The following is a 24,998-nucleotide window of genomic DNA, read 5'->3' as shown; positions in this document are numbered from 1 at the left end:
GGACACAAAGGGGCACCACTGGTGGGGGTGGGGTTAGTGACACAGAGGGGCAATACTGATCACAGCAGGGGATAGGGAAAAAGAGAGGGAAATGCAGGCCAAGGCAAGACAAAGATTAGAAACTGCTGAATTTAAGGGCTGGATTGGAACACTTTGAGGGCAGATGCTGAAACTGGAGGAAGGATAAGGACAGGGCTACAGATGGTAGACAGGACGCATAAGGACACAGGAGGATGGTGGACATGGTGAGAGAAAAAATATCAAATGGAAAGAAGACACTGCATAAAACAGAAGACACTGGGACCAAAGCAAATAGAATAACTAAATGCTCAGACAACAAAGGTAGAAAAATGTATTTTATTAAGAATTTATTAATTGGAATATGTCAGCTTTTGGAAATGTGTATCTGTGATATTTTGCATTTAAGTTTAAAATTTTCTAGTATTGCTGCATGCCAAGTCTGACTTCTTGAGGTAACTTTCCAGTTCAGTATTTTGTCTTCATATCTTTTGATTTCAAGTTTCTTGTGTCATATCTGTTGTGTCATGTGTTTTTCATGTGTGATCAAGGTGCAGTATTCTGCTAGCATGTAGTATTTGCAGTCCTTTTTTTTTCACTAGGTAGTGTATTGGTGTATTAGGGCCTGGTGTAATATTTACAGTGCTGCCTTTTCATGCATAAGGTTGTAGCTCATCCTCTCCTTGGAATTAGTGCTGTTATAGTTTGGTAAGGTTGTGAGTGTGTTTTTGCACAAGTTTCTGTATAGTGTTTTGCAGTGGAGAGATTGTGTGTTGGCCTTACTGAGGTGGCACCAAAACATCAGAAAGGGTTTTAGAGCCTAAATCATGAGACACTACCTCTTGAAGGATCTTTAAAAAGTTTAATTGTGCCATAGGAGTGTTGGCTGAGGGCAAGTGGGATGTGTAAGAGAGGCAGACTGCAGGCCTCTATGGATGCGTAGGCATCATCTACAAAATCAGAATTTGAATACATTTGTATGATTTGTTGTTATCTCCACTTCGCTATATTTTGGGGGGGATATGGAGTTTGTAATACAGAATAGAAGGTGCAGAGTTTTGCTGAGATTATGTTTGATCCAGACTTCACTCCAGAGTCCCACACAAAAGAATTGAATGATGCTATCAGTTATAATGTTGATTTCACCTGGTAACTGAAATTAGCTGGAAGGGGATGATTTCTTTATGCATAGAAGACGCTGCTGTCTTACATTACTAACTTAAAACTGAGTAGGTTGAACTCTGAGTCATATCCTTTTACCATCCAGGAGGCAGAAAATGGAGAAACTGTTGTGCAGACTTTGGGTAAAAATAGGATTGGGAAAGGATATTTTGAGCTTTTGTGGGGGAGCTGGCTTTTTGGGGGAATAACCATAATGAATATGTATGAGATATATATGTTTGCAAATGAATATGCTAATATGCCCCGCCCCATCCTTTGCTCCCCCAAATGAAACAGTCAAACTACGCCCATGGTAGGGTGTAAGTCTTCTTTTGGGAGCCATGTGATGTAGACCACGTTGGAGTGTGCCTCTGCTTCTTGCTTGTGATGTACACCACGTTGGAGTGTGCCTCTGCTTCTCCTCTCTCCCCTGCCCTCCCCTCCATGTCCAGTGATTCTCCCATCCCTCCCATCCCATCCATGTCCAGCGATTCTCCTCTGCCCTCCCCTCTGTGTCCCACGATCCTGGCCGCCCCTCCATGTCCAGTGATTCTCCCATCCATGTCCAGAATTTCTCCTCTGCCCTGTTCTCCCCTCCCCTCCATTTCCAGCGATTCTCCTCTGCCCTCCCCTCTGTGTCCCGCGATTCTGACCTCCCCTCCATATCCAGCGATTCTCCTGTGCCCTGTCCTGCCATCCATGTCTCACGATTCTCCCCTCGCTTCCCATCCCATCCATGTCCAGTGATTCTCCTCTACCCTGCCGTCCCATCCTATCCCATCCATGTCCAGCGAGTCTCCTCTACTCTGCCCTCCATGGTCAGTGACTCTGTCCTTCCTACCTCCCTACCTTTAAGCCGTTCATCTTACCTCAGGTTGCAGCGGCGGCAGGCCTCCCTTGCCTTTCCTCTCAGTGTCCCGCCCTCCTCTGACGTAATTTTGTCTTTCCGCGAGGGCGGGACACTGAGAGGGAAGGGAACACTGGACGTGAGCTGACATCAGCATGCTGTTACGAAAGCAGCCATCCAGCGAAGCAGTTACCACTTATTATATAGATACCTAGATATTTTCTGAGATGGCTATGGGATTGAGGTGTGTCAGGGAGCGGAGCCATATAGAGTGGATGGAGCCAAGGCAGAATGGGGCGGGGCTGGGGGGCGTGTACTAAAATCGCCCTCTCAAAAATTGGGACCCCTTGGCAGCTCTGCCTCTGTGTACATCGTATGCTGCACAAGCCAGCATGTTTGAAAATATAAGTGAGATTGGATAAAAATGCTACCAACAATAAAGAACGACAACGAGGATGCTGCAGCTCATTGGTTTGTTTTGAGTGTACTAGATGACGGCTGCGCGGGGAAGAGGAAACAAAGGCTGACCTAAGTGGCTTAAACATTTTGACGTCATCCCGGCTCCTGTTTTCTTCAACTTCCTTGGCTCAGTCTAATCTCCTTGTGAAGGCTCAAGGAGTTTGAGTTGTTTTGGGTTTTTTTTTTGTCCGGACGACCTGGAAATAGCTTTTTTGTTGTTTGTTTTGTTTCTATTGGCTGGGTTATTCCATTGGCTAATCTCTGTGGGTGAAGGCACCGGATTGGCAGTGGCCTTGGAGACGTTGTCATGCTGTATCACTCTCTAAAAACCAAAACCGTCTCCCAGGAGACAGTGTTTGGGTTTTTAGAGAGTGAAGCAGCATGGCTACAGAGTGGGAGCGGTTGTGGCCTGTGAGTACTATTTATTTGTCTGGCAGGTACCTGTCTTGGTGTGCTTGTGCTGTAGGTTAAAATAATTAGCTACGGTTATTATTTTGTTTGTTATGTCTATGGATGACCCATTATAAACGCCAGGATTTCTAACGCTATTACGGTGTAGTGTTTCCTATTGAAAACTTGTAATTATTTTATTTTGTATTTTTCTATAGTACATGCTGGCCTCTGTAGTTCTGCTAATTGCATGCATGCAGACCAAGGAGGTTTAATAAGTGCATTTTTATAATATATCACAGCATTCTTAGAAGGAGTAGGTTCCCACAAACTATCATTCTTTTTTTGATCTAGGCACAGGAAAAGTTTTAAAATGCTCCCAGGTTTCAACCTAATTAATGTTAAATGTGGGATATGAATGTCATTAAATAAATAAATAAATAGAAACTCTTAATGTTGAGCACCTTATTCTCAAAACATGTCTGCTTTAGTGGCCCATTACCAGGAGAAAAAAAAAATCTCTGCACGAATTTAATACGTGCAAGTGTGTCCCAGTAACCAGCCCCTCCAACTGACCATTGATTAAGATTTATAACAAATTACTACTGTACCTATGAAAAGTTATTTCATTATGTATATAATATGTAAGCCGCATTGAACCTGCTATGAGTGGGAAAGCGCGGGGTACAAATGTAAAAAAAAAAAAAATTATACTTCCAATGTGTACATCTGCATGCTTCACAAGCTGGCATGTTTGAAAATATAAGTGAGATTAAATAAAAGTGCTACCAACAGTAAAGAATGACAAGGTGGATGCACAGCTCATAGGTTTGCTTACTTTGTTTTGAGTGAACGGGGATGACAGCTGCACTGGGAAGAGAAACCTTAGACTGACCTAATTAGTTTCAGCGTTCTGATGTCACTTCATCTCCTGTCTATTAAACCTCCTTGATGCAGACTGAGCAGCACATGCAGAAAACTTCCTGTGTGGTTAACGCAAGTTTTATTACTGGATAGTAATGCAGAAAAGTTTTCAGCATAGGTGTTAACTGGCACGGAAACCCTTACTGTACACCTGCGGGCCAGTGCTCAAAACTGAAAACTATCAATAGCAGTGGTGTAGCTACGTGGGGCCACGGGGGCCTGGGCCCCTGGTTTGGCTGGCAGGGGTCCCCAACCCCTGCCAGCTGACGTCTTTGTCCAGTGCTGGTCTCCGGTGGCGCTGCATTTCCTGCCTAGCTATCTCTTCCCCTCACATCCGGCATACTTCTTTTAGTGAAATTGACGAACGATGGCTTCAGCTGGTGGAGGTTGAGGACCCCTGCCAGCCAAGGTATTTGTGGCGGTAGTGCTTCAGCTGGTGAGGATTGGGGAGCCCTGCCAGCCAAGATATGTTAACAGCGGCAGCAGTGAGTGGGGAGGAGCAGAGCAGCGAGGCAGAGGAAGGGGGCGGCAGCTGGACAATGGACCAAAATGTGGCCCCTCCCACCTCGAGGTCTGGCTACACCCCTGATCAATTGCACAATAACATTAGTATACGTCTAACTCGAACACTCTAATGGTTTCAGTGCATACTGCGTTTACCCAGATGCATTTAGCTTGCCCCAGACATTCTTCCCTAACGGTGCTGATGTGCTGTGCTCCTCCTGCTCCCGAACATCAGCCTGATCTCCCCTTCCCCCACCAAACAGAAAATCCCTGGTGGTCTTCTCCCGTCCCCCTCACAAAAGGCCATGGTGGTTCAGTGGACACCCAACCCCCCCCCCCCCCCCAAAAAAAAGAAAAAACAGAAAAAGCCCTGGTGGTCCAGTGGGGGCTGGGAGGGGTCCACCAGGGATTTTTTTTTGTTGAAGGTTGAAGGGATCAGCTGATGCTCAGAGAGGGAAGGCTGCTTATGGACATGATGTTTAGGAGAGCTGCTCGACCAGGTTTAGGTTTTTAAAAACATATTATTGATATGTGCCGGGGCTGGTGGTTGGGCGGCGGGGATAGTGCTGCGCAGACTTATACGGTCTGTGCCAGAGCCGGTGGTGGGAGGCAGGGTCAGGATAGTGCTGGGCAGACTTATACGGTCTGTGTCAGAGCTGGTGGTGGGAGGCGGGACTGGTAGTTGGGAGGCGGGGATAGTGCTGGGCAGACTTATAGGGTCTGTGCCAGAGCTGGTGGTGGGAGGCGGGCCTGGTAGTTGGGAGGCGAGGATAGTGCTGGGCAGACTTATATGGTCTGTGCCAGAGCTGATGGTTGGGAGGCGGGGTTGGTGGTTGGGAGGCGGGGCTAGGGCTGACCATACGGTCTGTGCACTGAAGAGGACAGTACAAATAAAAAAGTAGCACATATGAATTTATCTTCTTGGGCAGACTGGATGGACCGTGCAGGTCTTTTTTCTGCCGTCATCTACTATGTTTACTATGATAAGGAAGGGGTTGGGGGGACTGTGGCATTAAAGTCAACTTGTCAGTGTCTGAGCCAATCGGCGCTCAGGCATTGACAGTAAAATTAGCACACAGTAGTGAGCAGTACCTGTAATAGAAATTGTAAACTGCATAGTCACCTCAAGCACTGAAAATAAATAATGCCGTGATTTTAACATGGCATTAATTTGTATGCTCATTATTGTGAGCATGCTGCTGCAGTTTTGCTGTGCTAGGTTTGCTGTAGAATTTGATTCTACTGAGCGTTTAGTGTTGGGCTGCAGGTCTATGGCAGCATAGAAGAGCTGGTTGAGAGACGTGGGTGGCCAGCAGCACCCCTTCTCTCACTCCAACCTGACCACTCTGCCCCAGACTGCTTCCTGCAGTGGTCCCTCTTCCCTGATTAAAAAAAAAAAGTTGGTTGGTAGTCTAGTGGAACCCTTCAGCCACGCCTCACCTTAAATGAATCATACTGCGTAGTTGGTACAAATGACAATCCTCTAGATAATACTTCATATTGCGTAGATGTCAATAATTTGGAAGATATGTTAAAAACATTTAATTTGGTTTCCTTTGAGTTCTTTTGGGACGGCATCCCCCTGTTTGGGGGTTGCCTACTATCTCCGTTGATATTGGGTTTATGGCGGGTGGTAAAAATGTTTGTAAGTCAGTATTGGTATTTGCCACGGGGATTTCTTTACCTTTAAGTGTGTCCTCCTCCGAGGATTCGCTGGAGGAATTAATAAACCCTATTCTTTTTTGCCGCTTGTTTTTCTTGATCTATTATTGGTTCTATCCATCCATGGGAAAACAAATCCCCGGGTACCATCTAACTCATCCCACTTAAACTTAACAATTTTTTGTTTTCTTATTTCCGCTGTATACTTCTCCATGAGTGTTTTATGTTCCTCCCATTTCTTACTGAACTCTACTTCAGTATTTCGATTTCTGACTTCCTGGAGTTTTTCCTCTAATTCTTCCTGTGTTTTTTGTACAATGGAATTTAATTTTTGAATGGTAATTAACATTAAGTCCAGGGAACATTGTGATATTAAATCATTCCACTGTGATACATAAGCACCATCATCCAAAAACCTTGGTTCCTTAAATAGACGTAATCCCCTAGGGATCCTCTTGACATGGCAATAGATTGTATATGGTTTCCATGATGCTATCCTATTTTCTCGCAGTTAAACCCCTGATGATGCCTTCGGATGAAACGCTACGAGAGCGTCGGGTTTGGCGGTGTTGAAAAAATGGATGCAAAGCTGTGATTTAATCCATAAGCGGTGATTTTATTCAGCGCTTATGAAGCAGGAATTCTAAGGTTTGAATTGAAGCCATTCGAATCAAAGTCTACACGAGACCGGAATGGGAAGAATTAGAGACATTTCAGCATTATATACTTGGATTACAGACTTGAATACTATGGAAGAATAATTAACCTGAACTGATATTTAACCAGTGCATATTGATTTGACATACTACAAACGAGCGTTTGGATAAAAAATTTGAAAAGGAACACTGGATAGATAAAAGGACTTATCCATTGAATCAGTCATTTCATATTTTGTGTTATGTCTTACTCATGGACTTGTGTGTAAGCTTTGGTTTGTTGTATTTTGAAAGTCATGTGATTAAATTCATTGGAGTAAGGGATGAATGAATGATTGAGTGTATGAAGGAATTGAAGAAAATAGGTTTAGATTTTCATGGAAATAACCGGTTTATAATAAAGATTAATAAATGGTTTGTAAGAACCTGAAAATAAATATTTTTTGTAAATAATTTAAAAAACTACAGTGGTTACTTGGTGATAAAATAGTAATAATTTTTATTAGGATACCATTGGGAAATTGAACACCACAATGAAACATAAGAGCCATACTGGGTCAGACCAATGATCCATGTACCCAGTATCCTTTTTCCAACAGTGGCCAAGCCAGGTCATAAGTACCCAACAGAAACCCAAATCGTGGCAATATTCCATGCTACCAATCCCAGGGCAAGCAGTTGCTTCCCCATGTCTGTCAGCAGACTATGGACTTTTCCACCAGCATATTTGCCAGCGTACCACACACATTACACCACACATTCAGAATCTAATTTTGTACTTGTAGCAATGGAAGGTTAAGTGAGTTGTCCAAGATCGCAGGGACCAGCAGCAAGATTTGAACCTGGCGTTGCTGGTTGTCAGCCTGGTACTGTAACCACTAGTCTATTCCTCTGCAAAGCTGCAGAACTTCCTGTTAGAGAGAGAGGTTTGGGGCCAGGTGAGATGCAGTATGTTTTCACTGCAGTAGTCAAGGCTGAGGGCCATGAGGAGCAGGGAGAAGGAGCACACAGAGGAGGGGGGCTGCCAGAGTGGGGCACCTAATTTGAGGCACCAAGTTATAGAATTGCCACCTTAGATATAAGTACATAAGTAATGCCACACTGGGAAAAGACCAAGGGTCCATCGAGCCCAGCAAGGGCACCTGGCAAGCTTCCCAAACGTACAAACATTCTATACATGTTATTCCTGGAATTGTGGATTTTTCCCAAGTCCATTTAGTAGTGGTTTATGGACTTGTCCTTTAGGAAACCGTCTAACCCCTTTTAAAACTCTGCCAAGCTAACCGCCTTCACCACGTTCCCCGACAACGAATTCCAGAGTTTAATTATGCGTTTGGTGAAGAAAAATTTCCTCCGATTGTTTTAAATTTACTACACTGTAGTTTCATCGCATGCCCCCTAGTCCTAGTATTTTTGGAAAGCGTGAACAGACGCTTCACATCCTCCTGTTCCACTTCACTCATTATTTTATATACCTCTATCATGTCTCCCCTCAGCCGTCTCTTCTCCAAGCTGAAAAGCCCTAGCCTCCTTAGTCTTTCTTCATAGGGAAGTCGTCCCATCCCTGCTATCATTTTAGTCGCCCTTCGCTGTACCTTTTCCAATTCTACTATATCTTTCTTGAGATGCAGCAACCAGAATTGAACACAATACTCAAGGTGCGGTCGCACCATGGAGTGATACAACGGCATTATAACATCCTCACACCTGTTTTCCATATCTTTCCTAATATTACCCAACATTCTATTCGCTTTCCTAGCCGCAGCAGCACACTGAACAGAAGGTTTCAGTGTGTTATCGACGATGACACCCAGATCCCTTTCTTGGTCCTTAACTTTCTATGGAACCTTGCATGACGTAGCTATAATTTGGGTTCTTTTTTCCTCACATGTATCACCTTGCACTTGCTCACATTAAACGTCATCTGCCATTTAGCCGCCCAGTCTCCCAGTCTCGTAAGGTCCTTCTGTAATTTTTCACAATCCTGTGGCGAGTTAACGACTTTGAATAACTTTGTGTCATCAGCAAATTTAATTACCTCGCTAGTTACTCCCATCTGTAAATCATTTATAAATCATTTATAAATATACTAGCCGTTAAGCCCGTTAAAACGGGCGCGTATTGGAATGTTTTTTTCCCCAAGGCCCCCCTCCCGTTGCAGCTGCAAAGCCCCCTGCCATCCTCCTTCCCTGCCAGCTCCAAGGCCCCCTCTGTCCCTCCCTCCCAGCTCCAAGGCTCCAGTCCTCCCCCCTTCCCAGCTGCAAGGCCCCCTGCCCTCCCTCCCAGTTCCAAGGCCCCAGGCCCTCCCCCCAGCTCCCAAGGCCCCCTTCCCTCCCAGTTCCAAGGCCCCCTGCTCTCCCTCACAACTGTAAGGGGCCCCATTCCCTCACAACTGTAAGGGCCCCATTCCCTCACAACTGTAAGGGCCCCCCTGCCCTCCCTCCCAGCTCCAAGGCTCCAGTCCTCCCCCCTTCCCAGCTGCAAGGCCCCCTGCCCGCCCTCCCTCCCTCCCAGTTCCAAGGCCCCAGGCCCTCCCCCCCAGCTCCAAAGGCCCCCTTCCCTCCCTCCCTCCCTCCTAGTTCCAAGGCCCCCTGCTCTCCCTCACAACTGTAACAGCCCCCCTGCCCTCCCTCCCAGCTCCAAGGCTCCAGTCCTCCCCCCTTCCCAGCTCCAAGGCCCCAGGCCCCCCCCAGCTCCCAAGGCCCCCTTCCCTCCCTCCCTCCCTCCTAGTTCCAAGGCCCCCTGCTCTCCCTCACAACTGTAAGGGCCCCCCTGCCCCCCCTCCCAGCTCCAAGGCTCCAGTCCTCCCCCCTTCCCAGCTGCAAGGCCCCCCGCCCTCCCTCCCTCCCAGTTCCAAGGCCCCCCAGCTCCCTCCCAGTTCCAAGGCCCCCCCCCCGTGCCTTCTTCCCAGCCAGCTGGAAGGCCCCCTTCAGTCCAGCCCTCCCAGCTCCAAGGCCCCCCTCCTTCTGAGACCTCCCATGTCCCCTCCCCCCCCCCAAGGTAGCCGCTACCACCCCCCCACCCCGGAGTCGCCACCACCCCCCCCCCCTTCACCCGGCCCGGGCCCTCTCTTCGTTATTCAACTTACAGCAGCGCCAAAACAGCAGCAAGCAGCAGCTCCCGTTGGCCTTCCTTCACTGCCTGTGCCTCGCCCTTGTGTGACGTCACGTCGGCGAGGGCGGGGCACAGGCAGTGAAGGAAGGCCAACGGGAGCTGCTGCTTGCTGCTGTTTCGGCGCTGCTGTAAGTTGAATAACGAAGAGAGGGCCCGGGCCGGGTGAAGGGGGTGGGGGCGGTAGCGGCTACCTTGGGGGGGGGGAGCGGTAGCGACGTCAGCGGTTCCCTCCCTCCCCTTCCACGCAGTTTCCCTCTCTGTCCCGCCCCCCTCCTCCCGTCATCACGTCTTGACGCGGGGGCGGGACAGAGAGGGAAGTCTCTACTGCGCATTTGCAGGTGAGTCGGTCACTTGCCATTTATAGGTTTGATTAAAAAGCAGCGGTCCTAGCACAGACCCCTGAGGAACCCCACTAACTATCCTTCTCCGTTGTGAATACTGCCCATTTAACCCCACTGTTTCCTTTCCTTCAACCAGTTTATAATCCACAATAGGACATTTCCTTGTCATCAAGCAGATGAATCCATTACGAGTGGGTTGTGTCCATCATCCAGCAGGGGAGATAGAGAACACTGAAAAACCATAGTGCCTCATGGCCAGCTAGCTCCATCTGCCTCTTCAGTATTCTCTATCTCCCCAGCAGGGTGGTTGCAGCTTGTTCAAGCTCCTTCAGAAAATCTGCCTGGGGTGGCTCCTCTGCTTTTGCCAGTTGTAGCAGGGGTGTTGTGGCTGATGGTGCCCACTTTAAAGGCAAATAGGTTAGCCCTTTCTCTGCCTTACCCGGCCCCCGATGTGGAACTAGACAAATAGGCAAGCCCTGTCCCTGTCTTTGCCCACGCTGTGGATGCAGGCAAATAAGTTCGCCCTTTCCCTGCCCTTTCCACGCTACTGATCCTCCGGAGTTGGAAATTTGCCTCTTTCGCTGTTGCCTCAAACTTTCCTCACAGTGTTAAAAAAAAAAAAGTCGCATCGCACTTTGGCGCTGCGATCCCAGAAAAGAGGTTTTCTTCTGATTGTGCAGCGTGACCGGAGCTCAGAGACTTGGTCTGGTGAGGTAAGAGCATTTTGTAGTTCCTCCGGGGAGGGCCCGCATTTGGGACGATTTTGGCGCGAATCCACCATTTTGAATTTCCGCCACTTTTGGCGATGGCTGCTGAGAAAGTTAAGCGCTGTTCCGTTTGTGGCAAGCACAAATCTGCAGCGGGGCTCTGTAAGGCGTGCTTTTCAGACGGTAGAACCAGCCCGAGCATGGCGAGCGATGTTCCTTCCCGCTCCGTGGAGCTGGCAGCGGGCGCCATTTTGGAACAGCATGGTGCGACCCCTGCTGAGGCGGAGGGGTTTGAGCCTGGAGGGCGCCTCGTGTGGAGGCTGATAAAAGAGCTGTTTCCCCCGGACTGGAGCCAGGAGGCCAGGGTGAGCCATTTTCCCCTGAATTTGTTTTATTGCTGCATAATGTATACCTGTTAAAAAGAGATCTTTCCCAGGGGTCCCCTGCGGCCCTGCTTTCTGTATCCCCTCCAGTGGAGTCTGGCCTTGGATTACCGTCAGGCACCCCCCCCCCCCCCCCCCCCCCCCCCCCCCGGTGGTCGGGATGTGAGGACTCTGAGGGGTCTGGCAGCCTTCGTGGTCTGGAGAGCCAGAAGAAGGTGCAGGATTGCCACCGGATCCAGATGATCCTTCCGTGGTGAGGATTTTCCACCGCGATGAGTTGCCAGCGCTTATTACTGATGCCTTGCAGGTCCTCTCTATAGAAGACCCTGGGAGTACTGAGACCTCTTCCGGTAATCCGAGGATGGCAAGTACTAAGAAGCCTGCTCGAGCCTTTGCATGACTCCATCCAAGAGCTTATCACGGCTCAATGGGCTGACCCCCAGGGGCCTTTGAAAGTCGCCAGGGCTATGGGGCAATTATACCCTCTAAGTGAGGAGCATTTGGTGCGCCTAGCAGTGCCTAAAGTGGATGCCCTGGTCACGGCTGTGACAAAGAAAACTACCCTCCCAGTGGAAGGAGGAGTTGCCCTGAAGGACATGCAGGACCGTCGCCTGGAGGCAGCTATGAAACGGTCCTTTGAAATTTCAGGCCTATCCTTACGAGCGTCTGCATGCAGCTATGCTGCCCGAGCCTGCCTCGCTTGGTTACAACAGGCAGTGGAACAGCCTGGAAATGGAGCGGAGCCCCTTTTGGAGGTGGCACTGTGGATGGAGTCGGCCTTGTCATTTTTGGCTGACGCCCTTTATGATCTGGTCAGAGCTTCGGCTAAACAGATGGCTGTAGCGGTGGCGGCTCGCCGTCTTCTGTGGCTACGGCATTGGGCAGCTGACATAGCCTCTAAGCAAAGGTTGGTGAAGTTGCCCGTTCAAGGCTTTCTGTTTGTTGTTGGAGAAAATTGTGAAAGGCCTGGGGGATGCCAAACCCCAGCGCTTACCCGAGGATAGGCCGCGGCCTTCTTCCAAGGGTCAGGCGGTTCCCGCCTCTTTCAGACCTCGCTTCCGTGAAGCTAGAAGGTACCGCCCAGGGCGTTCTGCTGGGTTCACTTCGCGTGCCCGTTTTCAGCAGAGGAACTCCTTTTGCTCGGACAAACGTTCCGCAGCAGCAGGCTCAAGACCTGGAGTTCAAGGGCGACCCTCTCAATGATGGTGCGCCGGCCCACTCCTCGATTCCTGTGATAGGAGGACGACTTTCCCTCTTTCTCGTGGAGTGGGCCAAGATTACCTCAGATTAGTGGGTCTTGGGCCTGATCAGAGAAGGCTACAGAATAGAATTCAATGCCCCGATAAGAGACGTGTTTCTGGAGTCCCGATGCAGTTCTGCCGCCAAACGGGCGGTGGTAGAGGAGACCTTGCAAGGCTTGATTCATATAGGGGCGGTTTCCCCCGTGCCTCCCGCCGAATGCGGCTCTGGCCGTTACTCCATTTACTTCATGGTGCCGCGAAAAGGAGGGTCTTTTCGGTCTATCCTAGACTTTAAAAAAGTCAAGAAGTCTCTGAACGTGCAGCATTTTCACATGGAAACCCTGTGCTCCGTCATAGCGGCGGTACAGCTAGGAGAGTTTCTCACGTCTCTGGACCTGAAAGAAGCTTACTTGCACATACCAATTTGGCCCCCGCACCAGAGGTTTCTGCGTTTTGCGGTGATGGGAAAACATTTCCAGTTTCGGGCCTTGCCTTTTGGCCTCGCCACAGCTCCTCGAACCTTTTCCAAGGTAATGGTGGTAGTAGCTGCTTTTCTTAGGTGAGAGGGTATCCGGGTTCACCCATACCTAGACGACTGGCTCATCAGAGCAGACTCTGCAGAAGAGAGTCATCAGGGTACAGCCAGAGTGGTCTTAGTACTGCAATCTCTGGGCTGCGTCGTCAATATAGCCAAAAGTCACCTGACCCCCTCTCAATCTCTAGAAAATTTGGGGGTCCGGTTCGACACAGCCTCAGGGATGGTCTTCCTACCTGAGCAAAGGTGGTGCAAGCTTCAGAACCAGGTCCGCCTGCTCCTGAGGATGCCTCGCCCGCGAGCTTGGGACATAGTCCAGCTGTTGGGGTCGATGACAGCCACTTTGGAAGTGGTGCCTTGGGCGAGAGCGCACCTGAGACCTCTGCAGTGTTCCCTGCTTCAACGGTGGTCTCCAATATCTCAGGATTATCAATGCAGACTCATGTGGCTCCCTGCGGCCCGGCTCAGTATGAAGTGGTGGCTCTCAGACAGCATGCTGCGGCGAGGAATGCCGCTAGCACTCCCCGATTTGTGCCTGGTGGTAACATATGCCAGCCTGAAGGGCTGGGGTGCACATTGCCGGGGAAGGCATGCCCAGGGTCTTTGGACACCCGAGGAGTCAGAGTGGTCCATCAATCGCTTGGAGTTGAAAGCGATTTTCCAGGCGCTTCTGGCCTTTCAATTGACCCTGGAAGGATTGGCTGTCAGAGTTCTGTCGGACAACACAACAGCAGTGGCCTACATAAATTGCCAAGGAGGCACTCCGTGCATAGCACTAGCAGCGCAGGCCGCGCAGATTTGCTACTGGGCCGAGCTTCATCTGCAGTTTCTGTCAGCAGCTCATATTGCAGGTCAGAGTAACGTGCAAGCAGGAATTAGATTGACCCAGCGGAGTGGGAACTTGCAGACAAAGTATTCCTGCAGATATGTGCAAAATGGGGAAAGCCCGTAATGGATCTTATGGCGTCAAGCACAAATGCCAAAGTCCCGTGCTTTTACAGCAGACGGAGAGATCCTCGCTCGGCAAGGTTGAATGCCTTGGCTCAACCCTGGCCTCAGGGCCTCCTGTATGTGTTCCCTCCGTGGCCCTTGATAGGGCGAGTACTCCTGCGGATTCGGCTCCACCAAGGAGAGGTGGTTCTCATTGCCCCGGATTGGCCCAGGAGGCCGTGGTATGCGGACCTCCAGTGGATGCTGGTAGAGGATCCCCTGCCGTTACCTCTGGTACCGAACCTGTTGTCACAGGGCCCGGTGACCATGGAGGACGCCTGCCGCTTTGGTCTTACAGCATGGCTATTGAGAGGCCGCAATTGAGAGACAAGGGATATTCCAGTAAAGTCATTTCCACTCTCCTACAGGCCCGCAAGCGTTCCACTTCAGTGGCTTATCCAATTTGAAGCTTGATGTGCTTCTAAAGCGAACACACCCATGTGGGCTTCTGTCTCGCCGATACTTGACTTTTTGCAGGATGGTTTACAAAAAGGCCTTGCCGATAAGTCCCTGCGTGTTCAAGTGGCAGCCTTAGCATGTTTTCGAGGGAAGTTCACTGGCCTCTCTCTGGCTGCTTGCCCGGATGTGACACGGTTTCTTAGAGGGGTGCTTCGGCTCCGTCCTCCCGTGCGGGTCCCGTGTCAGCCTGGAACCTGGGGTTAGTTTTAAAGGCCCTTCAGTGTTCGCCCTTCGAGCCGCTTAGGCGAGCTTCGGAGAAGGATGTGACCTTAAAGATGGTCTTTTTGGTGGCCGTGACATCGGCGAGACGGGTATCAGAGCTCCAGGCGCTGTCCTGTTGAGACCCATTTCTGCAATTCTCAGAGTCCGGAGTAATGGTACGTACGGTGCCTTCCTTCATGCCTAAGGTGGTTTCAGCGTTTCACTTAAACCAGCCTATTTTCCTGCCCTCCTTTTCTAAAGAGGAGTTTCCAGAAGCCTATGGGCAGTTGCACTTTTTGGATGTGCGAAGGGCTCTGTTGCAGTATCTGCGCATGTCAAATGCCTTCAGGACCTCTGACCATCTTTTTGTTCTTTTGTCAGGTCCGCGCAGAGGGTCTCCAGCGTCTAAGGCCACTATAGCCTTTTGGCTCAAAGAAGCTATCTTTTCAGCATATCTGCTATCTGGCCGGCCTCCGTCTGAAGCCTTTAAGGCACATTCCACAAGAGCAATTTCCTCTTCTGGGGCTGAAACTGGAGCACTCTCTCTTCAAGAGATTTGTAGTGCAGCTACTTGGGCTTCTAAGCTCTCGTTTGCCCAACATTACAGGCTGGATGTGGCTGCCAGGAGAGATGCGCATTTTGGAGCACAAGTGCTGGCACATGGTGTGGCTTGTTCCCACCCTATCTAGGGATTGCTTTGATACATCCCACTCGTAATGGATTCATCTGCTTCATGACAAGGAAGGGAAAATTAGGTTCTTACCTTGGTAATTTTCTTTCCTTTAGTCATAGCAGATGAATCCATGAGCCCTCCCTCAGTGGTTCATTATGTGATTTATGTTACTTTTATGTTCAGTTTTTCCTGTAGATATGTTCCCTCATTGGGAGAAGTTGGAAAACAGTCTTCAGGATTTCTGTTCAGTTACAGGAGGATGAGTTCATTCCCTCCAGGAGGATGAGTTAATTCCCTGAATTATAGCTCCAGTTTTGGGGCGTTCATCCGCTGTGAGGAAAGTTCATGTTATTATGCATTGCGGTGTAACACTGTTTTGGAAGCTTCAAATACTGAAGAGGCAGATGGAGCTAGCTGACCATGAGGCACTATGGTTTTTCAGTGCTTGCTATCTCCCCCTGCTGGTTGATGGACACAACCCACTCGTAATGGGTTCATCTGCTATGACTAAAGGAAAGAAAATTACCAAGGTAAGAACCTAAATTTCCTTTCCTCCTATCCCATGACCCTCCAATTTCCTCTGTAGCCTTTCATGAGGTACCTTGTCAAACGCCTTTTGAAAATCCAGATACACGATATCAACCGGCTCCCCTTTGTCCACATGTTTGTTTACTCCTTCAAAGAATTGAAGTAAATTGGTCAGGCAAGATTTCCCCACACAAAAGCCGTGCTGACTTGGTCTCAGTAATCCATGTCCTTGGATGTGCTCTGTAATTTTGTTTCCCGGATCTCCCCTGGAACCTTTTTTAAAAATCGTTATTACATTGGCCACCCTCCAATCTTCCGGTGCCACGCCCGATTTTAAGGATAAATTGCATATCACTAATAGTAGCTCCGCAAGCTCATTTTTCAGTTCTATCAGTACTCTAGGATGAATACCATCCGGTCCAGGAGATTTGCTACTCTTCAGTTTGCTGATCTGCCCCGTTATGTCCTCCAGGTTTACCGTGAAGTCAGTAAGTTTTTCCGACTCATCCGCTTGAAATACCATTTCCGACACCAGTATCCCACCCAAATCTTCCTCGGTGAAGACCGAAGCAAAGAATTCATTCAATCTCTCCACTACGTCTTTATCTTCCTTGATCAACAACGGCTGATGATGAAACAGATGATGAAATGAGCAGCAAGGCACATGCTGACGACATTCAACAACCTCCTGTCAGTTTTGCAAGAGCGCTGGAGAGTCTCAACACAGTGCGGGCCTATCTGGAGGCCACTGGATGTCAGTGCTATGACAGTTTATACTGTCTGGCAAACGTAGTCTATGGAACTCACAGACCCAATAGTGTACAGAGGACTGTAACTAATTACTTCAAGTAAGCCTAACGTCAGTTAACGGAGACTGTATACTGTATGTATAATAATAAACAGTACTGTACATATGTTTATCAGATGTCAAGCTTCTTTGGGTCACAACGGTTAAGTGCACACTCTGGTTAACTGCATGCTTTTCTTTGGTCCCAGACCCTTGCACTTAAGCGGATTGCACTGTGTATGTATGTATGTGTGTGTGTGTGTGTGATATATATATATATATATATATATATATATATATATATATATATCTACTATAATAAAACTCACCCTCAACGTTTTGAAGTCACTCAGTCACTCCCTGAAGGGTTCATGGATTCATGGTGGTGAAGCCACAACACTGACCATGTCTCTCTGCCCCGCCCTCGCATGACGGACCAATCAGAAAAAACACCCTCAACATTCTGAAACACAAAGGACCATCACAACACCGTTTCCAGGCAACACTAGGCAACGTAAGACGGACCAATCAGAGGAAACTACGTGACAATAAGTGAGGAGCATTCCCCAGCAGAATGGCTCATTATCTGTGCAGCACGGAGAACACAGAACCACCGCTGGAACGAGAGAAGAATATTCCTGATGTGGGTATGTGCAAAAATAGACCGGGGGGGGGGGGGGGGGGGGAGAAATTTTTAAATGCCTAATGCCAGTACTGAAGAGTGCCAGAGGGCCCATAGCAAAGACTATATTTGGGATCGCTTGACATGGAGTCAGAGGAGCCGGAAAACAACGTGCCCGTCACCATCTGGGACGTGGGCGAACAGGACAAGCTGCGGCCCAACTGGAAGGATTACCCGCGACCCAGCCAGCAGCAAACAGCGACCAAGGAAGGGAGAGGAGTACTCCTTCCCTACCTAGGAATCGCTGGAGACTGGCTGCCAAACTAACGAAACAACCGCACACCGACGCACCACCACCATCATTCAAAAGGCATCCACTCTTTCTTCAACAGAAATGCAAACTAATAATACAAAACAAAGAATACCCGTTTTCTCACGCAGCTACAGGTAACTCCCCACCCCCTTCCTCTTCCCCTTTTGCCAAAGCGGCCGTGCCCAACCATCCCCAGCCTCAGGCAAGCCGTCTCCCACCTCGGGGATTCCCCGAACACCCAGAAAAGGACGGCGCAGCTTCTCGCAGCGCATGTTCCAGCATTCCCCTGCAGCCGGCCTGAAATGGACCGAACATACCGGATCACCACCTGATGGCCCGAGACCGTGCTCCTCTCCCTTCCGCCAACTTAAAACAACCATCCCCGTCCTCAGGCAAGCCGTCTCTCACCTCCAGGATGCCCAGAACCCCAGCCCAACGGAAAAAGACGGCGCTGCTTCCCACAGCATATTTCTCTTCCAGCGTTCCCCTACAGCAGCCCTGAAACGGCCAAAAAATACCGACAGACCAAGAACGTGCTCCTCTACCTTCCGCCCATCTAAAACAACACTGCTGCCTCAGCACAACACAAAAAAAAAAAAAAAAAAAAAAAACGGAAAAAAACAATCCACCACTCAGCAAAGGCTGACCCCCCTACAACCACATTTACATTTCACCAACAGAAAGACCCCCCTCCACAAACCTCCTTGACAGACAAAACCACACACACACATTACAACAGACACACACCCTCAAAGCCACACACCAATCCATCCCACTTTGCCAGCATAGCACAGCACATCCCCCAACCCCCCAAGCAAAAAAACAAACAAAAAAAAAAAGACACACATCAACAACCTGCACACACAGCCCACCCTCACACACACAACCTGCACACACACCCCACACTCACACACACAAAATAACTCTGTGACACATACACACACACACACACAAAAACCCCACATGCTAGCGCCCGTTTCATTGGTTTCGGAAACGGGCCTTTTTTACTAGTATATATATAATTCCAGCAAAATCAATAACTAGGAAAATTCCTCATATCATGCTGTAGTGTGGATGCTTCTCTATGTACTGCATTTCTCGCTTCAGGGATATCAGTCCCTCCCCTCCTTAGGGATTGCTTTTGTACATCCCATTTGTCTAGACTGATCCTTGGGATGTAATGGAATGAAAAATTAGTTAATTACCTGCTAATTTTCTTTCCTTTAGTCCCAAAGGATCAGTCCAGAGCCTGCCCTTCTGTGATGATTTTGTTTTGGGGTTTTTTTTTAAAATTTTGTGTGTTGGTATTGTTCTCGTTCCATTATTTCTAAAGCATGGGTTTTGTCCTATATTTCAAGGTTCTTCTCTGTTGTCATTTTTGTGAAGAGGGATGACATCTGCTCTTCTCTAGTTCTCCAGAATCTTTCCCATCTCTAAGGATCTATTAAACAAATCTTTAAGAGGACTCCCTGGAATCTCTCTAAGATTTCTCAATATCCTGGGATATATCTCATCTGACTCCATGGCTTTATCCACTTTGTTTTTCAGGTTGTTCATAACACTTTCTTCCATGAACAGTGCAATATCAATTCTGTTCCCTATATGCTTTGTCCGCCTTCTGCAGGATTTTCTTCCGTGAACACATATGTATGTATCATGCCTGCTTTTTACTCATCATTCTCCCACATAGCAGTTCTCAACATCTTTCAGGCATAGAATTCTATTTTTAGACTTACTTCTTTCTCCAACATACTTGTAACCTATCTTTTAATTTCTAGCCATTTTTTCCCTTCTGTCTTACTTTTCCTGCTGCATTTCTCACTTCGATTCTTTGAGCTTTATCAGGTATTCTTTTCTGTTTTACTCTTCTTGTGTCTGTATTTCATGAATGCTGCTGCTTTTGCCTCTGATTAGTACATAAGTACATAAGTAGTGCCATACTGGGAAAGACCAAAGGTCCATCTAGCCCAGCATCCTGTCACCGACAGTGGCCAATCCAGGTCAAGGGCACCTGGCACGCTCCCCAAACGTAAAAACATTCCAGACAAGTTATACCTAAAAATGCGGAATTTTTCCAAGTCCATTTAATAGCGGTCTATGGACTTGTCCTTTAGGAATCTATCTAACCCCTTTTTAAACTCCGTCAAGCTAACCGCCCGTACCACGTTCTCCGGCAACGAATTCCAGAGTCTAATTACACGTTGGGTGAAGAAAAATTTTCTCCGATTCGTTTTAAATTTACCACACTGTAGCTTCAACTCATGCCCTCTAGTCCTATTATTTTTGGATAGCGTGAACAGTCGCTTCACATCCACCCGATCCATTCCACTCATTATTTTATACACTTCTATCATATCTCCCCTCAGCCGTCTCTTCTCCAAGCTGAAAAGCCCTAGCCTTCTCAGCCTCTCTTCATAGGAAAGTCGTCCCATCCCCATTATCATTTTCGTCGCCCTTCGCTGTACCTTTTCCAATTCTACTATATCTTTTTTGAGATACGGAGACCAGTACTGAACACAATACTCCAGGTGCGGTCGCACCATGGAGCGATACAACGGCATTATAACATCCGCACACCTGGACTCCATACCCTTCCTAATAACACCCAACATTCTATTTGCTTTCCTAGCCGCAGCAGCACACTGAGCAGAAGGTTTCAGCGTATCATCGACGACGACACCCAGATCCCTTTCTTGATCCGTAACTCCTAACGCGGAACCTTGCAAGACGTAGCTATAATTCGGGTTCCTCTTACCCACATGCATCACTTTGCACTTGTCAACATTGAACTTCATCTGCCACTTGCACGCCCATTCTCCCAGTCTCGCAAGGTCCTCCTGTAATCGTTCACATTCCTCCTGCGACTTGACGACCCTGAATAATTTTGTGTCATCGGCGAATTTAATTACCTCACTAGTTATTCCCATCTCTAGGTCATTTATAAATACATTAAAAAGCAACGGACCCAGCACAGACCCCTGCGGGACCCCACTAACTACCCTCCTCCACTGAGAATACTGGCCACGCAATCCTACTCTCTGCTTCCTATCTTTCAACCAGTTCTTAATCAGCTACTTGTTTACAGAACCATATCAGTTTCCCTTTTCTCTTGCTTTTGTTCATGTTCCCATTTCTGTAGCTCCAGCTTGGACCACTGTCTTTCCACTTCTCTTATGTCCTCCCATCCTGTCAGATCTTTCATGGGATACCCCCATTTTGCTAAAGTCAGCATATTTGAAATCAAGGACTTCGAATTAGGGTGTGTCTGTGTTTTGCTTTAGCTCTTTTATATGAAACCATACTGTGTGATGACCACTAGGGGACAGGTGGGCACCCATCTTAATGTTAGATGCACTTTCTCCATTTGCGAGCACTAGATCCAGCATCACTATTTATTTATTTATTTGTAGCATTTGTATCCCACATTTTCCCACCGATTTGCAGGCTCAATGTGGCTTACATTTGCCATTATGGCGGATGCCATTTCCGGGTAACAGAGTTACAAATGGTCTTGCATTAATGTGAGAACATACATGGTAAGAAGTATATAATGGAACATACATGTAACATAACATAGATGGTACAGAGCATGGTATAAATATTGTGTATATATATATATACCAGAACATACGTGGTAAGAAGTATATAATGGGACATACATGGAACATAACATAGATGGTACAGATCATGGTACATACATGGTAAGAAGTATATAATGGAACATACATGGAACATAACATAGATGATACAGATCATGGTATAAATAAAAGGGAATTGTGAGACTAAAAGATGCAGCGAACTGCTATGTAGATAATGATGAAGAAAAAGCCAGAGGGTGGTGGTAAATGGAGTTCGCTCGGAGGAGGGAAAGGTGAGTAGTGGAGTGCCTCAGGGATCGGTGCTGGGGCCGATTCTGTTCAATATAGTGAGTGACATTGCCGAAGGGTTAGAAGGTAAAGTTTGCCTATTTGCAGATGATACTAAGATTTGCAACAGAGTGGACACCCGGGAGGGAGTGGAAAGCATGAAAAAGGATCTGAGGAAGCTAGAAGAATGGTCTAAGGTTTGGCAATTAAAATTCAATGCGAAGAAATGCAAAGTGATGCATTTAGGGAGTAGAAACCCACGAGAGACTTATGTGTTAGGCGGTGAGAGTCTGATAGGTACTGAGGGGGAGAGGGATGCAAAGTGATGCATTTAGGGAGTAGAAACCCACGAGAGACTTATGTGTTAGGCGGTGAGAGTCTGATAGGTACTGAGGGGGAGAGGGATCTTGGGGTGATAGTATCCAAGGATCTGAAGGCGATGAAACAGTGTGACAAGGCGGTGGCTGTAGCGAGAAGGTTGCTAGGCTGTATAGAGAGAGGTGTGATCAGCAGAAGAAAGGAAGTGTTGATGCCCCTGTACAAGTTGTTGGTGAGGCCCCACCTGGAGTATTGTGTTCAGTTTTGGAGGCCGTACCTTGCGAAGGATGTTAAAAAAATGGAAGTGGTGCAAAGAAAAGCTACGAGAATGGTACGGCATTTGCGTTCCAAGACGTATGAGCAGAGACTTGCTGACCTGAACATGTATACCCTGGAGGAAAGGAGGAACAGGGGTGATATGATACAGACGTTCAAATACTTGAAAGGTATTAATCCGCAAACAAATCTTTTCCGGAGATGGGAAGGCGGTAGAACAAGAGGACATGAAATGAGATTGAAGGGGGGCAGATTCAGGAAAGATGTCAGGAAGTATTTTTTCACGGAGAGGGTGGTGGATGCTTGGAATGCCCTCCTGCGGGAGGTAGTGGAGATGAAAACGGTAACGGAATTCAAACATGCGTGAGATATGCATAAAGGAATCCTGTGCAATAGGAATGGATCCTCAGAAGCTTAGCCGAAATTGGGTGGCGGAGCAGGTGGGGGAAGAGGGGTTGGTGGTTGGGAGGCGAGGATAGTGGAGGGCAGACTTATACGGTCTGTACCAGAGCCGGTGATGGGAGGCGGGACTGGTGGTTGGGAGGCGGGAAATACAGCTGGGCAGACTTGCACGGTCTGTGCCCTGAAAAAGGCAGGTACAAATCAAGGTAAGGTATACACATATGAGTTTATCTTGTTGGGCAGACTGGATGGACCATGCAGGTCTTTTTCTGCCATCATCTACTATGTTACTATGTGTGTGTGTGTGTGTATATATATATATATATATATATATATATATATATATACATGGTAAGAAGTATATAATGGGACATACATGGAACATAACATAGATGGTACAGATCATGGTATAAATACAGTATATATATAGATATAGATATATATGTATATACAGTGGTGGAAATAAGTATTTGATCCCTTGCTGATTTTGTAAGTTTGCCCACTGACAAAGACATGAGCAGCCCATAATTGAAGGGTAGGTTATTGGTAACAGTGAGAGATAGCACATCACAAATTAAATCCGGAAAATCACATTGTGGAAAGTATATGAATTTATTTGCATTCTGCAGAGGGAAATAAGTATTTGATCCCCCACCAACCAGTAAGAGATCTGGCCCCTACAGACCAGGTAGATGCTCCAAATCAACTCGTTACCTGCATGACAGACAGCTGTCGGCAATGGTCACCTGTATGAAAGACACCTGTCCACAGACTCAGTGAATCAGTCAGACTCTAACCTCTACAAAATGGCCAAGAGCAAGGAGCTGTCTAAGGATGTCAGGGACAAGATCATACACCTGCACAAGGCTGGAATGGGCTACAAAACCATCAGTAAGACGCTGGGCGAGAAGGAGACAACTGTTGGTGCCATAGTAAGAAAATGGAAGAAGTACAAAATGACTGTCAATCGACAAAGATCTGGGGCTCCACGCAAAATCTCACCTCGTGGGGTATCCTTGATCATGAGGAAGGTTAGAAATCAGCCTACAACTACAAGGGGGGAACTTGTCAATGATCTCAAGGCAGCTGGGACCACTGTCACCACGAAAACCATTGGTAACACATTACGACATAACGGATTGCAATCCTGCAGTGCCCGCAAGGTCCCCCTGCTCCGGAAAGCACATGTGACGGCCCGTCTGAAGTTTGCCAGTGAACACCTGGATGATGCCGAGAGTGATTGGGAGAAGGTGCTGTGGTCAGATGAGACAAAAATTGAGCTCTTTGGCATGAACTCAACTCGCCGTGTTTGGAGGAAGAGAAATGCTGCCTATGACCCAAAGAACACCGTCCCCACTGTCAAGCATGGAGGTGGAAATGTTATGTTTTGGGGGTGTTTCTCTGCTAAGGGCACAGGACTACTTCACCGCATCAATGGGAGAATGGATGGGGCCATGTACCGTACAATTCTGAGTGACAACCTCCTTCCCTCCGCCAGGGCCTTAAAAATGGGTCGTGGCTGGGTCTTCCAGCACGACAATGACCCAAAACATACAGCCAAGGCAACAAAGGAGTGGCTCAGGAAGAAGCACATTAGGGTCATGGAGTGGCCTAGCCAGTCACCAGACCTTAATCCCATTGAAAACTTATGGAGGGAGCTGAAGCTGCGAGTTGCCAAGCGACAGCCCAGAACTCTTAATGATTTAGAGATGATCTGCAAAGAGGAGTGGACCAAAATTCCTCCTGACATGTGTGCAAACCTCATCATCAACTACAGAAGACGTCTGACCGCTGTGCTTGCCAACAAGGGTTTTGCCACCAAGTATTAGGTCTTGTTTGCCAGAGGGATTAAATACTTATTTCCCTCTGCAGAATGCAAATAAATTCATATACTTTCCACAATGTGATTTTCCGGATTTAATTTGTGATGTGCTATCTCTCACTGTTACCAATAACCTACCCTTCAATTATGGGCTGCTCATGTCTTTGTCAGTGGGCAAACTTACAAAATCAGCAAGGGATCAAATACTTATTTCCACCACTGTATATACACCATATCATGGTATATATAGATATATATATAGATATATATATATATATATATATATATATATATATATACACACACACACCATGTGCATACAGACATGGTTAAGAAGAATACATTAAGGTATTGCATGAAGGTTTCTGAGTAATAAATTGGATTGTAACATTCGTTAGGTCATCGACTACAGAGAGACCCTATTCGGCATAAGGTTAAAGTGGTAGTGCTTGATCCTTCATTATGTGAAAAGATTTCGGTTATGTATAAATCATGTATAGTGTTATTATTTAGTATTTAAGATATATGTTTATTGTATGCCTTCTTGAAAAGATCTGTTTTCAGTAACCTTCGGAAGATGGATAGGTCTTGCGTTGCTTTTATGGCCTTCGGTAGTGCGTTCCATAGCTGCATGCAAATGTAGGAGAAACTGGTCGCATATGTGGATTTATATTTTAGCCCTTTACAGTTAGGATAGTGGAGGTTGAGGTATGTGCGTGACAATCGTTTTGCGTTCCTAGTAGGCAGGTCTATGAGGTCTGACTTGTAGGTCGGGGCTTCCCCGTAGATGATTTTGTGG

The 24,998-nt window shown here is 47.5% G+C and overlaps 1 protein-coding gene across 3 annotated transcripts in view; it reads left to right on the top strand.

Annotated features, from left to right (window-relative positions):
- Positions 1-2,601: 2,601 nt before the first annotated feature.
- The window catches only part of CCDC189 (coiled-coil domain containing 189), a 132,604-nt gene continuing 110,207 nt past the window's right edge, over positions 2,602-24,998 (top strand). Inside the window, exon 1 of one of the 3 annotated variants that reach the window (XM_030210511.1) lies at positions 2,602-2,896. In XM_030210511.1, coding sequence (XP_030066371.1) covers positions 2,867-2,896 — 30 coding nt within the window. In that variant the 5' untranslated portion in view covers positions 2,602-2,866. The remainder of the gene's footprint in view (positions 2,897-24,998) is intronic. The other 2 variants (XM_030210513.1, XM_030210512.1) reach the window with 2 other exon arrangements.

This window comes from Microcaecilia unicolor, chromosome 7 (assembly GCF_901765095.1).
Source record: "Microcaecilia unicolor chromosome 7, aMicUni1.1, whole genome shotgun sequence".
In the NCBI taxonomy this organism is placed as follows: Eukaryota; Metazoa; Chordata; class Amphibia; order Gymnophiona; family Siphonopidae; genus Microcaecilia; species Microcaecilia unicolor.
This window is presented reverse-complemented; position numbering and strand designations above follow the sequence as displayed.